General features: G+C 42.7%; 3 protein-coding genes across 4 annotated transcripts; 1 reads left to right on the top strand and 2 right to left on the bottom strand.

The window, feature by feature from the left end:
- The first annotated feature begins 278 nt into the window (after window positions 1–278).
- Window positions 279–5,411, top strand: lrr1 (leucine rich repeat protein 1). The gene is made up of 5 exons (XM_023393694.2): window positions 279–851; window positions 2,255–2,353; window positions 3,254–3,506; window positions 3,988–4,462; window positions 4,561–5,411. The coding sequence occupies exons 1-5, from the start codon at window positions 669–671 to the stop codon at window positions 4,814–4,816; spliced, it is 1,266 nt and encodes a 421-aa protein (XP_023249462.1). The 5' UTR covers window positions 279–668; the 3' UTR covers window positions 4,817–5,411.
- Window positions 5,412–5,417: 6 nt separating this feature from the next.
- Window positions 5,418–8,064, bottom strand: LOC111644732 (protein kintoun). Of its 2 annotated transcripts, XM_023393693.2 has the most exons (3): window positions 8,004–8,064; window positions 6,097–7,892; window positions 5,418–6,005 (listed from the first exon to the last, which is right to left on the bottom strand). In XM_023393693.2, the coding sequence occupies exons 2-3, from the start codon at window positions 7,816–7,818 to the stop codon at window positions 5,616–5,618; spliced, it is 2,112 nt and encodes a 703-aa protein (XP_023249461.1). In that variant the 5' UTR covers window positions 7,819–7,892; window positions 8,004–8,064; the 3' UTR covers window positions 5,418–5,615. The 2 variants fall into 2 exon arrangements, with proteins under 2 accessions (XP_023249461.1, XP_087026411.1); XM_087170285.1 differs by lacking the exon at window positions 8,004–8,064 and having other exon boundaries at window positions 6,097–7,903.
- A 1,822-nt stretch (window positions 8,065–9,886) lies between these two features.
- On the bottom strand, window positions 9,887–13,684 carry LOC111644794 (Krueppel-like factor 11). The gene is made up of 4 exons (XM_023393793.2): window positions 13,496–13,684; window positions 12,367–12,645; window positions 10,992–11,976; window positions 9,887–10,732 (listed from the first exon to the last, which is right to left on the bottom strand). Exons 1-4 carry the CDS (start codon window positions 13,532–13,534, stop codon window positions 10,431–10,433), a joined length of 1,605 nt encoding a protein of 534 aa, XP_023249561.1. The 5' UTR covers window positions 13,535–13,684; the 3' UTR covers window positions 9,887–10,430.

The following is a 13,684-nucleotide window of genomic DNA, read 5'->3' as shown; positions in this document are numbered from 1 at the left end:
TGACTAAGATGATGAGTTCACTTGAGACATAATTTAACTTGGTGTTGGTTAGTTTTTTTGAAGTTATAATTGTCTGAACACTTCCTCCACCACTGGAGCTGATTATTGGTCGTGTTTTTATTATTGATACTTTGCGCAGTCAAACATCACCAGCACACAGCTGTGTTGCTTGTTAAATGTAACCTGAAGCCGTTCTGGGGTCTGTCCCTCTGCAGTCCAATGTGCGCGCGAGTAGCATTAACGCCCGCCCCATAGTCTATGCAGCCGCCTCACTGACGTCATTTCCCAAGCGCGCGGGATCGTGCTAGCGCGGCAGCTAACCGACCAACTGACACCCGAAAACTGTTTAAGACAATATAGTTATAGTTAAAGTTCGTTAAGATACTGACAAGGAAACTGCAGCTACCCTCGAAAGTTGTAGTATTCCCGCTGCATGAGGTGTCTTCTCCGGGCTTTCAGAGGCAGTTGCTGCCCTGCGGAGAGAGAAAGCTGCTGTTGTTGACATCCATGTCGACCACGGATGTTAGTCTGTCACCAGCTCCAGTGCGTAAGTAACCAGCTAGCGTTACTTTTTTGCGAAAGTTTTCCTGCTCTGGTATGCATTTAGATCCTTAGTTGACTCGGACTCGGCATTAAGCCGGATTTCAGTCTTCGGTGAACTGGTTGCGATGAAGCTGCAGTGCGATGTCGAGGTGGTGAATCGGATGCTCCCCACGTTTGGGATGAGAAGTCGAGGGAAGGGGACGAGAGCGGTGCTCTCCATCGGGAGGCATTTGGACAAGACGAGTCAGCGCAGCAACATCTACATGATGATCTGCACAGCGAAAGACAGGGCAGGATCTAAGTACAAGGTCTGTGTTGTTGTTGTTGTTGTTGTTGTCGTCTTTGTTGTCTTTGTTGTTGTTGTTAGAAACTATACTGTATTTGTTGGTTGTCACAGCTGGGGTTGCATTTATAATATATCCTGGGGTGTGTCGCCTCTGTTGTTTTCCAAATCAGGCAGGCAAGATCCTTCTGGTTATATTACTGTTCAAGCTGCTTCAAGTAAAATTCAGTAGGGTTTTTCTTTTTTTATTAAACTCAAGGCCTGATATTTCAAGGCCAGCTAAAGTCTGAAAACAACAGAGTAACCTATGCTAACAATACCCTCCATCATAGAGAGATACAAGAGAAGCTTTAAGAGTACAAAAACACAATGACAACGACAACCAATGTTAAATTTAGTTTAGCCCCATTAAACACATCTTGTAGTAATGTATTGAATGACGGTTCTTTTCACATTTTCTGCTCACAAGTCTAGGATCTTTTGTTATTTTGAGGCTGTTTATGTAGCATCTGTTTATGTTTCAGCCACAGATCCACCCATTTTCTAAACTTTTTGTCCTCTGTCTTGGGGCAGGAGACTCGAGACTATCCCAGCATGTATATGCTATTATTTTATTTTATTTATTTAAACATAAGGATTAAATTTGCCTAAGTCAGTCCTCCGATTAAGGGCAAAGATTGTACATGAAGTCATGTTGTTACTGACCTGATGAGTGAAATATTTACTCATTAACATCAGCTCAGAAATAGTTTTGTGACTGTAATTCTCCCTTATGTTGTTTTTGGTCTTTTCCTCCTTTCAACTATAAGTATCAAAAAAAGAAAATATTTTGATGCAAAAAGGAAATATATACAGTCTGATACATTCGTACACAGACTAAATCCCTTGGTCACATTGTAACAAAGCATTTTAGTTTTCTGCAAGGTCATCTAATTTACATGCTACATTCCTCTTAGCTGTTATAATAAGTATTGTTCAAAAAGACATAAAAATGAAAGGCCATGGTATTAATTTATCAACCCATAACCAAATATTCTGTCATCGTGTCTTTTTTAAATTTACTGTATCACACAGACATTGGCAAAACATCAACCTTTATTGACTGTATTGTTGCGTTTTAGTTTACTCAATCCCCAGAGCCACTTAAATCTACTTTTATTTAATCATTCATCATTGTCTTTCTCAAAAAGACCTAGATTGGAAACCATAGGAAGTATTGTTTTTTGTTATTGTTTCTCAAAAACTTGTCTCTGATTTATAGCTCTGAGTCATACCTCCCTAAATTCAGTCTAAACCAGCTTGATGACATAAAGGTTGAAATGCTTTCAGTAATCCTGTCTACACTTGTAAAGTGATTCACTCATTGCACACCCTAATGTTGTGAAATGGATTTTTCCTTTACTCACATCTGCCAACTTTCTATTGCAGCTAAAAGACAACATAGAGAAGTTCTTCACGTGGTTTGTGGAAGAGGGCAAGGCCACTGTGAGATTAAAGGAACCTGCTGTTGACATTTGTTTGAGCAAGGTACGTCATCCAGTGTGTTGTAATTACAGTCTGTGCACGAAGGTGTTTATAATTGGGGAACAAGATCTTCAGACTTATGAAGTTGCAATTTCATTCTCATTTCTTAGAAAAATTAGTCACAGGTGATTCAAAAATGACATGCAGGTCTTTTGTTGAAAAGTGTAAGAAGTACACTTATTAATAGTGTTGTTTACTCTTTTCTAAGATGTACAATACAGGGAGAGAACAACACAGGAGTCAGAGACAAGAGTCAGGCTGTTCACGCGCTAATTTTTCAACGAGACAGACACATACCCTTGTTTTGACTGCAGCCAGTGCCTGGATAGACACCATAGCAGCCTCATTGTTTCCAGCTGCTGTAAAGCTCTTCTGGTTGTTTTCAAACAGTGGTGACCTTTCACCCAGATTCTAACATAGTTCAACCCGTCACATTGACAGAAACACACTCACATACCCACAAACTGACTGACACCACATAATGCAGGTAAACAAGGAAAACAAAAAGTCTAATTCCCCTGCCAAGCCACAATTTTATAAACACCATGATACCCCGAGCAGAGACTATGGCCTAAAACCATGATGATACCTTTTAAATTTAAATGAACATTTCAGTGTTTAAAAACGTTGAGTATTGGATTGTACAGGTTTTCAGAAATGGCATCTAATCCTTGTACTTTCCATCCTGAATCACTCACACATTTTTTATTCCCAACTGCAAAAAGTTCATCATGTTCATTCAAAGGAAGTGTGTCAGGATATTCTAGGCTAGTGAATTTAGGTTAGATATTTCAAAGTGGTTCATACACAACCACCCAAGAAGAAACTGTGAAACTCTGCTGTTTCTGTCACTTGTTCATCTATCAAACTGTCTTTAACGTTATTAAATTTATTTATTTCTAGGCTGATGCAAATAGCTTGAAAAACTTCCTCTCAGCTGCTCGTTTGGCAGACAGAGGAAGCGACACGAGCAGCCTTCCGCTATCCACACTCACTCCTGTTCGCGCCAGAGATGTAGAGCAACCCAAGAAGAAACTCACCATCGTCTCCAAGAAGGACTACCCTCTTACTTCCAACTTCCCCTACTCTCTGGAGCAGCTGCAGGTCTCCTACTGCAAACTTTCACGTGTGGACATGCGGATGCTGTCCCTCAAAGGTAAAGTCAGGTGATTAGGTTGTCAGCCCTGTGCTTAAAATTATATTCTGGCCTCTTGATTTGGTAGTGCTTCATTCATGTTTTGTTTCTGCACTTGACTCCCTTTTATTTTTATAGACAAGTTGACAGAACATTGATAAGTTTAATGTTTGACAGGTTTAAAGCGGGAATCCATCAGTTTTACACATGGATGTCAGTTTACTTGCCATAAAGATTCCTAGTCAACCTGTCAAAGTAGTTGTATAATGTCTTCTGTGAGTCTGGAGGGACCTTTCCAAAGTGTGAGAAAGTAACCTTGATAGGTTGCATTATGGGAACTGTAGAATCCAGTGCTTTAAGAGCTTGACCCTTACTAGTGACAGAAAGTTAGAATATCTCAACTTCTACTGCTGATATCTTTTTTCTTTCAAAATCTCTCTCTCGCAGTTTTATTAGTGTAGTGTTAAGTAGTGGTAACTTTTCTTCCGCTATTTTTTTGCAGCTCTCCGCAAGCTCGACCTCAGCAACAACCACATCAAGAAACTCCCTGCCACCATTGGAGACCTCAGCTGCCTGTCTGAACTCATCCTCCACAACAACCACCTGGAAGCCTTCAGCGAGGCCCTGTGCCTGTCCACCCTGCAGCGGACCCTCCAGCTCCTGGACCTCAGCCAGAATCGACTGCAGTCCCTCCCCGCTCAATTCTGCCAGCTCAGAGAACTAGTGAACCTCAAACTGGATGACAATGAGCTTGTTTGTTTGCCATTCCACATCGGGCGACTCGCGAAGTTGAGGTTCCTGTCAGCCGCGCACAACCAGCTGGCTGTGCTGCCCAGTGACTTCCGCAAGCTGAGTCTGGAGAACCTGGACTTGTTTGGAAACCCATTTATCCAGCCCAATCCTCTGGACCACACAATGCAGCTCACATTCCCCCTTCCGCTTCAAGAGATGGCTTCCAGAGCTGTGTCCAACCTCAGGTTAGAGTTAAACATGGTCAGAATATCATTTATTTAGTATGCGGATTGTTCTTAGAGCAAACTCATGAAATCCTAACTCTTTCTGATTCCCTTCACAGGATACCATACGGACCTCACCTCATCCCTGCCCACTTGTGTCAGGACCTCGAACTAGCCAAGACCTGCGACTGCGGTCGTGTCTGCATCAGTTTCTACATCAAGACGGCGGTTAGCATGAATTTGCACCAAGTCTCACACACAGTGGTCCTGGTGGACGACATGGGTGGCACAGATGCACCCGTGCAGCAGCACTTCTGCTCCCTCTCCTGCTACTCCGAATTCTTAGACAACTCCCTCCAAAGAGGAATCAGATGAGCAGCAACAAACTCTGGTTTTACTGAAAACACACCAACAGCTGGAAATTGCTGTGGATACGGCAGTAGTTTGCAAGTTGTGAGACACTGTATCTGAGGAGACAATAACAAGAGGAATCTGCAGTAGTAAATAGCTCAGTGGTACAGCTTTCTGGTAATGCCTTTAAATAAAAGGACAGTGTTGACTCTGTTAACCTTTGTTTTTAAAGTGCTGCCTGTTTTACCGTTACATTCAACTTATAATGCACTTCCCACAAGGATGGACTAAGAGACGAGCACTAGTACCTTCATACCTGCTCTGACTGTATCTACAGGACACTGACTGTATGTAATGATAGTGGGCAGTAATACTGACACAAGATGAATCTCATACGTTGTCTCTTTCTGTTCTTCCTGCCTCCAAGAGAAAAATGCAGGTTCCCCTACTGACCTACTTCTACTAAGCAGGGGAATAAAGACATCAGATAAATCTTCTGAACAGAGTGCCTCAGGGTCCGTAAGCGTCACCGAAAGGGAGTTGGTTTTTACTGTGCTAATGACCCACAACTTTTTTATATACATGTGAAAAGTTAAATAAAATAAAAGTATTCACTGTCTTGTCTTTAGTAGTTTATTCTGGGATATACAAAATTACTCATGTGTCATTTTTGTCATATACTTGAATTATGTAACTGAAGAGAAAGGTCAGATTTTAATACCTGAACAATGTTTAATATGAGACATTGCAGACGTTAACTGAGATTACTTGCTTTTAAAACTGCTGCAATACAAGAAAACCCCTCAACTCTTTCACACAGTCCTCAGTCCAGCTCATAGATCAGGCTGTTTTGGAAGATGAACCCAACAGAAGTGGAATGATCACTGATGATTGTTTCGTTTCCATCTTTATCAATTTCCCTCAACAGGGCTGGTGGTGACTTGTTGTCACGCTCTGCAGTTTGAAAGATCTCTTCTGTCGGCAAGTCGTCCTCGTCCATGTCCTTCTCCTGTTTTCCTGAATCTGAAACTCTACTCGACTCATTTGCTTTATCTGTTGCAGGCACTTCAGTCCCCTGGGAAATGCAGCAGTCCTTTACAGTGTCGTGGTTTGAAGTGGTGGCCACAGCTGGCGTGGGAGACGCAGTAATGGCAGCAGTAGTGTGGGACTCCTCACTGGATGTGTGATTCAGAAATGTAGCATCTGCTTCCAGCTAGAAGAGAGACATATAAAAGCTGAAAGAATTTAGTAGATAAGGTCAATCACATTTCTACCTTCAACCAGATTGTCAGGATTTATCTTACCTGTTCACTTCCTTGTACATTTTCTTTTGTCTTTTCAGCCTCCTCTTGGATGTCTGAAGTCTTCATTTTGGGTGTTGATTCCAAACATGAGTTCAGATTTACTTCTCCCCCTTCACTTGTGTCACAGGCGTGTTCAGAAGTTATTAAAAGGGACTGGCTTTCTGTCAATCTTCCATCTTCTTTCTCATCTTCTTGTTTCTGCTCTTTCAATTCTTCCTCCTCTACTTCACTTTCAGAAATCTTGTCACTTTTTCGATCCTCAACTCTTCTTTCCTCTTCCCTCTCCGAACCAATTTTAACTTCAATTTTTTCTTCTTTTCTCTTCTGCTCTCTCCATTTTTCCTCCTCACCTAATACACTTTCCTCCCCCTCTACGCCCTCCTGACCTTTCCCCATCTGATCATCTCCTTCTTCCTCCTCTTCACCTTTCCCTACCTTTGTCTGCTGCTTCAGATCCTCCTCTTCAACTTCCTTTTTCTCCTCAACACCTGTTTGGTCCTCCTCACCTTCCTTACTTCCCGTCCTCTGCTCTTTACATTTAACCTCCTCATTTTCCTTTCCCTTCCCTTCACCGTCACCTACACCCTGAGCATCGCTAACAGTGGTAGCAGGCCCTAAAGCAAAATCGAAAGCCTCATTAGATGGGAGAACAGGCAGTGTGACTGTCAGCTGTCCTCTCTGTTTGTTGAACTTTGCCTCTCCTTTGTCTTCATCCACAGGGTAGGCTAGAGGCAGCTCCAGTCTGTAAGCTGGTTTCTTGGAGTCTAGCAGCAGGCTTCTCTCTTTTACCTCAAGGCTGGTGTCTGTGATGGACTTCAGTAGCGGCATGTCGATGGTGACCACTATCTCTTTGGGCCTGGGGCTCCTGGCTGAGTCTCTGGAGTATCTAAAGTCCTGCAGGTCAACAAAAGATCGATATTTTATGGTGTAGTTCGGTTTGGTTGGCTCTTTAGTTTTCTGAGGCTGGATCTGGAAACTTGCAGGTTGGACATCACTGCTGTTTTTTGTTGCAGGAGAATCTGTAGGTTTTGTTTGTGAGGATGTGGTAGGTCTTTTTTCATCTGGGAATGGGAAGGCAAGAGGGTCAGGCTTCTCTGAGGGCTCCTTGGCTTTGTATCCAGGTATGGGTTTTCGGATGACACAAGGCCGAGGGGTGCCCTTGTACCTGGTATTCATCTCTCGCACGTTGTTTTTGTCCAGAGTCACTTTAAAAGCATTTTGGATCCCCTGAATGGCCGTGTTGTCGACCATATCCATGAATCTCTTATTTTTGCTCGCTATGTAGAGAGTGTCAGGGTGGAAAATAACATCATAGATCACAATCTTGTTCCCTTTTGGATCTGTGTCTGGTCTCCCTGGATGCAGACTGTGAGGTAAGGACCAGCACTGCCCTCTGCGGCCGTACTCCGACATACCACACTCACATGCAGGCCTACCAATTTTATCATTGGCACAGATATTGATAAAACACTTCTGCTTGCCGTTCACGCTCGTTTTGAGAGACCTAGAGGGTTCCGGGTGGATAAACTCGATGGTGTTTCCTCTCTCCTGCTCCAAAAGTTTGATCTCTTCTTCATACCTTTTCTTATTCTCGGGGTCTGATAATTCTTGTGCGTATTCGCGTAGCAGTCCCCGGAATTTCTCGTCTTTGAAAGCTTTTGTCAGTCTGTCGATTTCATCCACTGTCATGTCTAGTTCTTTTAACTTTTCTCCGACCTCCATGCTGGTGATTGCGAGGAGGAAACGTTGAGGTGGTTGAAGTTAACGGACAAAATCTACCGGCCAACTTTCTTGACCTAGACGTCCAAAAAAACAGTTTAGAGGCGAAGTTAAAATTTGACACATTAACTGCTACAATCTGGTCTCGATAAAACACGAAAAGTACGCAGCATTTGTCACGTTTTTACCTTCAGTTGAATGTGTTTTAGCTCGTGTTGTGCGGCCACAAACTCCAAACGGCAGAAAAACTACCACGTCCCGGTTGTGTTGATGTAACCATAGCAACACGAGGGCCAATGCAACAAGAAAACACTTCCCCGAGAAACATTCTCATGCACATTCGACACGTTGGTAAATTATTTTAATTACATAATTAATTTAATTACAAGTGAGAAACAATTATCAATATGCCATAAACATAAATAAAATCAGATCATTGCACTTACAGTGTCTTCCAGGCAATGTCCAGGCAATAGAATTTGCCATATATTACCATGAATGATTTCAGTTGTAATAAAGTAGTAAAAAAATATATATAGTTTATTTTATTGCCAAACATTTACATTTAATCAATTTTGAATTACATACATACGATGAAATGTGCAAGGGGTGTGAATACTTTACAGTTATTTTATCCTACTCACACATTTTAGTACAAACAGGGCCTACCCTTGCCATGTTTATAGATTTATACCATTCGTACTCCATATTGCTTAAAATACTTACATTTTCATGAATATCTCCCTAATTAAATCCAACTGAAAATAGTTGTTAATTGAGGAAAATATTAAATTTTACATTATTTATTCGTTCATTTAGTAAGTGATACACAAAGGAACAGTATAGTACAACAAAATAAACTGAAGGGGGCAAAAGACTAAAGAGAATAAGGATAATTACTCCTTGTCACCAAAAATCATCAAATCATATAATGAATATTTGGTATTGAAATTTGAATGTCCTTGCAGATGAATAAAGTTTGAGTTCCCTGGTTACAAATAGCATTGGCAAAGGACAAACAACCTAGTTTCATGTTAAGGTAATAATCATGATAAATAAAGTGTCTATCTATAAGAGCCAAATGTGAAGTGTGTGAAAATATTGTCACCTACATGTTTTTGCGATCGTGTCTTAATACTGTATCATCTGTTCAATGGTGATGTGACATTTCCCTACCCGCAGGTGTCGCTGCAGACCACCGCTCATGTGGCACACGGCCAGTGAGTATGTCGGTCAGTAAGGCAAAGGGGCGGGTATGCAGGGAAGGGAAATGATTGGTCGCACCCCCAACAGTTCATATTTCTCACTGTCTGATTGGAAGGGGTTTGCTGTTACTAGGTGTGGGACCACTGCTTATGAATGTGTGTATGAGAGAGGATAGATGAAGCACAGGGAGCCAGTCTTAGTCCAGAACCATAGTTTCTTTTTATAGTTTACATTATAAAATTTCCAGTTGCAAACTGCAGAACTGTCTGCAGGTGAAGTGTGAATACTTAAAACCACTTTCTCTTAGTCCATGTATTTTTCTAGGGTAGGCTCAGTATAGTCAGTTCTTTGCAAAAATATACCAGACTGATAAAAGATTTTTGAATGAAAAAAATTCTGTGCTGTATTATGCAACAACCACACAGCCCCACCGCCTCCATGTTCCCATGTGACAGGGCTGAATGGGCTCAAGTGATCTGTTAATGAACTCCAATACAAGGCAAACAAATCTCTGTCTGTTTTTGTCTGCCCTGACTCATCAAGCATTCTGGCTCTGAGCTAATGAATAGGACAAAATGTCTGCAGATGGTCTCACAAGAGCTTTTATAACACCAAAAAAAAAAGAAAAATCGTTCAGCCAGCAGGAAGCAACCCACAGGCTAGTCAGCACATTTTAAAGGACACGAGTGAGCTTCAGCTGACAAGAGGGGGGCGGCGGTGGGGGGCAGTCACTGTGTGACGCACACAGGATGTGGGCAGACTCACTGCATTTCTGTGTGAGATGACCAAAGATTACTGACTATACTTTGATCCCACATCATTTTCCCAGGATTAGATACTGGAAAGTCACAAAGAGAACAGAAAATGACTTGTTTCATTTTTTTTTTTATTACAAATATGTATTAAATAATATGAAAAGTTAGACAGGGAGATACAATCAAAGTATAATCATGGTATTGTTGATTAATATTTATATTTACATTGTTTTGTGTCAATATTTTCCCAAATATGACAAATAAATGCATTTCATAGTAAAACAAACAGTACATTCACATAGACATATATATATACATATATATATATGTGTATATATATATATATATATATATATATTAACACAATAAAGAAAAAGTGTTGTGGGAGGGGTGGAGAAAGTGAAATGTATAAGACAAACTTCATACATAGGCTTTGGCAAGGGTGCATCACTTATATCAAAGTAAACATAAGAATCCTTTAGAGAAAAATACACATACAAATGAGCAGTAGAGCAGTAGAGAGGAAATAAAGAGTCCAGTGCATGTGTTTTTTTTTTCATTCCCATGAGTAAAAGAGCAGCAACATTGTGTGCTTGGCTGCACCCTATATCCCTGTGGCATCTTGGGAGTGGGTAGGGTGGCAGTGTTGATTGTCTACTTTGAACTGGCAGGTACCAGCATGCTTAGTGTGGCAAGGCCAGGTTTTGAGGGAGGTGTTTTGCCAGCAGCCATTTTGTTCAAGCTCCTAACATCAGCCTGCCAAGAAGGAATTTTCTTTGTGGTCATGTGGCGTCGTGCATGTTTGGTGAGGTGATCACTGCGCATGAAGCGCCGGTCACACACGGGACAGACAAATTTTTTTTCCCCAGTGTGTGTTCGCCGGTGACGGGAGAGCTCGTCAGAGCGGGCAAACCTCTTATCACAGCCGTCCCAGCTACAGCTGAAAGGCTTCTCACCTAAGAGAGGGAAAGAGAGGAAAAACATGGAGTAGGGAGTCAGCAAGTGAGTCACACTGCAGTCATGAAATCTTCACGCGTCACAGTGCCCTGTTTGACATAAAACAATGAGCTCACTCTCTTCCATCAAGAATAACAAGACCAAAGAAGGAATGCTTTACAAACAGGATGCAGCACTCATCTGCTGTACACACATTCTATTCCACATCCTCACACAATTTTACAAAACCAAACTCTTGAAAGTGCTGTAAACGCTCACCTGTGTGTGTTCGAAGGTGAGCCTTGAGGTGTGAGCTCTTGAAGTATGTCTTCCTGCAGCCTGGAAAGTTGCAGACATAGTTTCTCCTGCGGGAAAAGTCCATTTTTGTGGATGCGGTGTTGCTGCTGGGCCCCGCTGGCACATACACAGGCGCCGGGGCCAGAGGTAGCAGCTTGGTGTTGCCCAGGGTCATGACAGTCTGAGAGCAGTGAGGGGCCTGAGAGACTGAGGACTGAGGGAGAACCAGCATCACCGTGCCCTGTGGCACTGCTGAGCCTACGATGAGGGACTGTTGGACAGGGGTGGTGTTAGCTGAGGTGGGCTGGGGGAGGATGGGTGTGGTGGCAGTCCGAATTCCACTACTGGATGTCTGAACCGCGCTGGGGATGAAGGCTGATATTATCCCTGATTGGCTGCTGACAGGGAACATCTGGCAGATGATTTGAGGGCTGGTGACTGGAGGTGGGGACAGGGTTGCAGGAACAGAGGGAGGGAGTGGGCTGTTTTGTGGTTGAGTATTGAGAAGAGTTGGGGTGGGGACATTGTCCAAACAGGATTTTGAGGGACTGGGCTGCTGTTCTGTCTTTAACTGTGTGAGAGGAGCAGGAGGAGATGGATGTGTGATTACATGCTCAGTCTTTGTCATGTGTTGCTGCTGCTGCTGCTGCTGTTGCAGTTGTTGCTGCTGGCAGACCATTGTAGCCATTACAGAGTCTCTAGTTTTCTCTGAATTGGGGGCTACTGGAATGTGGTGTTGGCAGGGGGTGCTGTCTGCGGTGTGGCGGATGACGCTGGTCACCATGGCTCTACAGGACTGTGATGGAGGGGGGAGAGAAGGGGCCTTTTCAGTAATGGGTGCCTGGGCAGGTTGATGGAGTCCGGACCCACAGGGCTTTGTAGACACAGCCAGGCTGGAGCTTGACTGGAGGCCAGTGCTGGATGTTGAAGTCTCAACAAAGCTGGGGCTGTGAGGGGGAGTCATACACTAGAAAGAGAAGGGAGATATAAAGGTAAAGGAATTGAAGGGTACCCCAATACCATAATATCATGGTGTGTTTCCCTAGTTTTACAGGGAACTGTGTTTACAAAGATAAGTATCACCAGTGGCATGCAGGTACACATAAGAATAATGATCACTCTGAGCTATCAACTGAGATTTTATGACCCTGCATCTGCAAGGACAAACTTTGTCTGAGGGTCAACCCCCAGTCTCATGTCATAAACTACAGATATCTTTAGTCATTAAATCAAACGGCCTTGGGGTTTAATGTCAGCCTTGACATTCAGGAATATGTTTTACTAATCAAACATCAGTTATCTCATTGGTTTTACAGCTCTGTGTGATTTCAATATATATATATAAGGAGTGTCTTACCAGAGAGGAGAGAGACACAAAGTCCTTTGGGGGCTCTGGAATTTCTGGCGGCAGGAGGGAGTCACAAGAGTCCGAAGCCGGGGTGAGCGGTCTGGGCTTGCAGGGGGTTGGCCTGTTGCTGCCGAGGAAGAGGCCCTGGCCCCAAGAGCTCATACACACCAGCGCTTCAGCTGCCTCCAGGTCCGTGTACTCCAGGCCATTGGTTCCACTGGAGGCAGACTGTTCGCTGTCATGCCGCCTTCTCTTTGCGTAGGACCGACAATGATCCATGTACTCAGTCTGAAAGGAACAATAAATAAACATCAGACAAAGGAGACAGAAAAAAAGTATTGCCACATCATTTAGTTTTCACAGGTAATTTCAACTGCATGATACGCTGTGTTGATTCAACTTCGACTCAGATCTGATAATGGCATAAATACAAACAAAAGGGAAGATTTCTATTCTACTAACCAGAATGGAAAAAAATCTTCCAATTTCCAGTTATATATTTAGTCACTGTTCCTGTATCTGAAGTTCCCGGGCCAAACTGCATGATGCTGCCAATAAGGGAGAGGGGGTGTTGGTGACTACACCCCAGCCCAGCATGCACTAGCTTTGGCTCAGAGCCAGGACACCTCCCATTGCCAAATATAGACCACACAGTGACGTGCTGCCGAGATGAGCCATGTGAAATCCCCATAAAGCGGGTTTACATCAGGAAGTAGGCTTATCACGTTACAACTTTGATATACATTTTTACAGTAAACAAATCATGTAATTGATCCTAAATAAAAACTTATCCAGGTGACACTGACAGGCTCCCGTACAAAATTACACTGTTTGCTCAGATAGACAGAGAGACATGGGGTATTGCATTTTAAAGACTCAATAAAAATGCAAATGCAAAATTGCAATATAAATGTGTACTTAAAAAAAGTATTTCCAATTTAATTTAGTCGGGTTGAGTTGGAACCACTGGGATGTTAACGTGACACCAAATAATATTAATAAAAAATACACACAAATGTTGAACTACGCTGACGACTTGGCTTGAGTACTGAAATATCAAATCAATCAGTAAACAACTGACTGACACTGGACTGAAGGGTAAACACAAAATAAATATCCGTTTAAAGAATTATCTTACCCCGTGTGAGTCCATCTCCGTGAATTTTCGCGATGGCATTGAGGAATAAAATATTTAAATAACACTTTTCTGTTGTCAAAGCCAGTATAGAACAAAGAGACGGCGGTTGCCAGTGCTGCTGCCTGTACTGTGGTATGGTTGAGGTGGTTTTTTTCTCTGACTGGCTGCCTTTTCTCTCAGCTGTGTGTG

Source organism: Seriola lalandi, unplaced genomic scaffold (genome assembly GCF_002814215.2).
Source record: "Seriola lalandi dorsalis isolate HSWRI2012SDOR001 ecotype SW California unplaced genomic scaffold, Sedor1 jcf7180002054942, whole genome shotgun sequence".
In the NCBI taxonomy this organism is placed as follows: Eukaryota; Metazoa; Chordata; class Actinopteri; order Carangiformes; family Carangidae; genus Seriola; species Seriola lalandi.
This window is presented reverse-complemented; position numbering and strand designations above follow the sequence as displayed.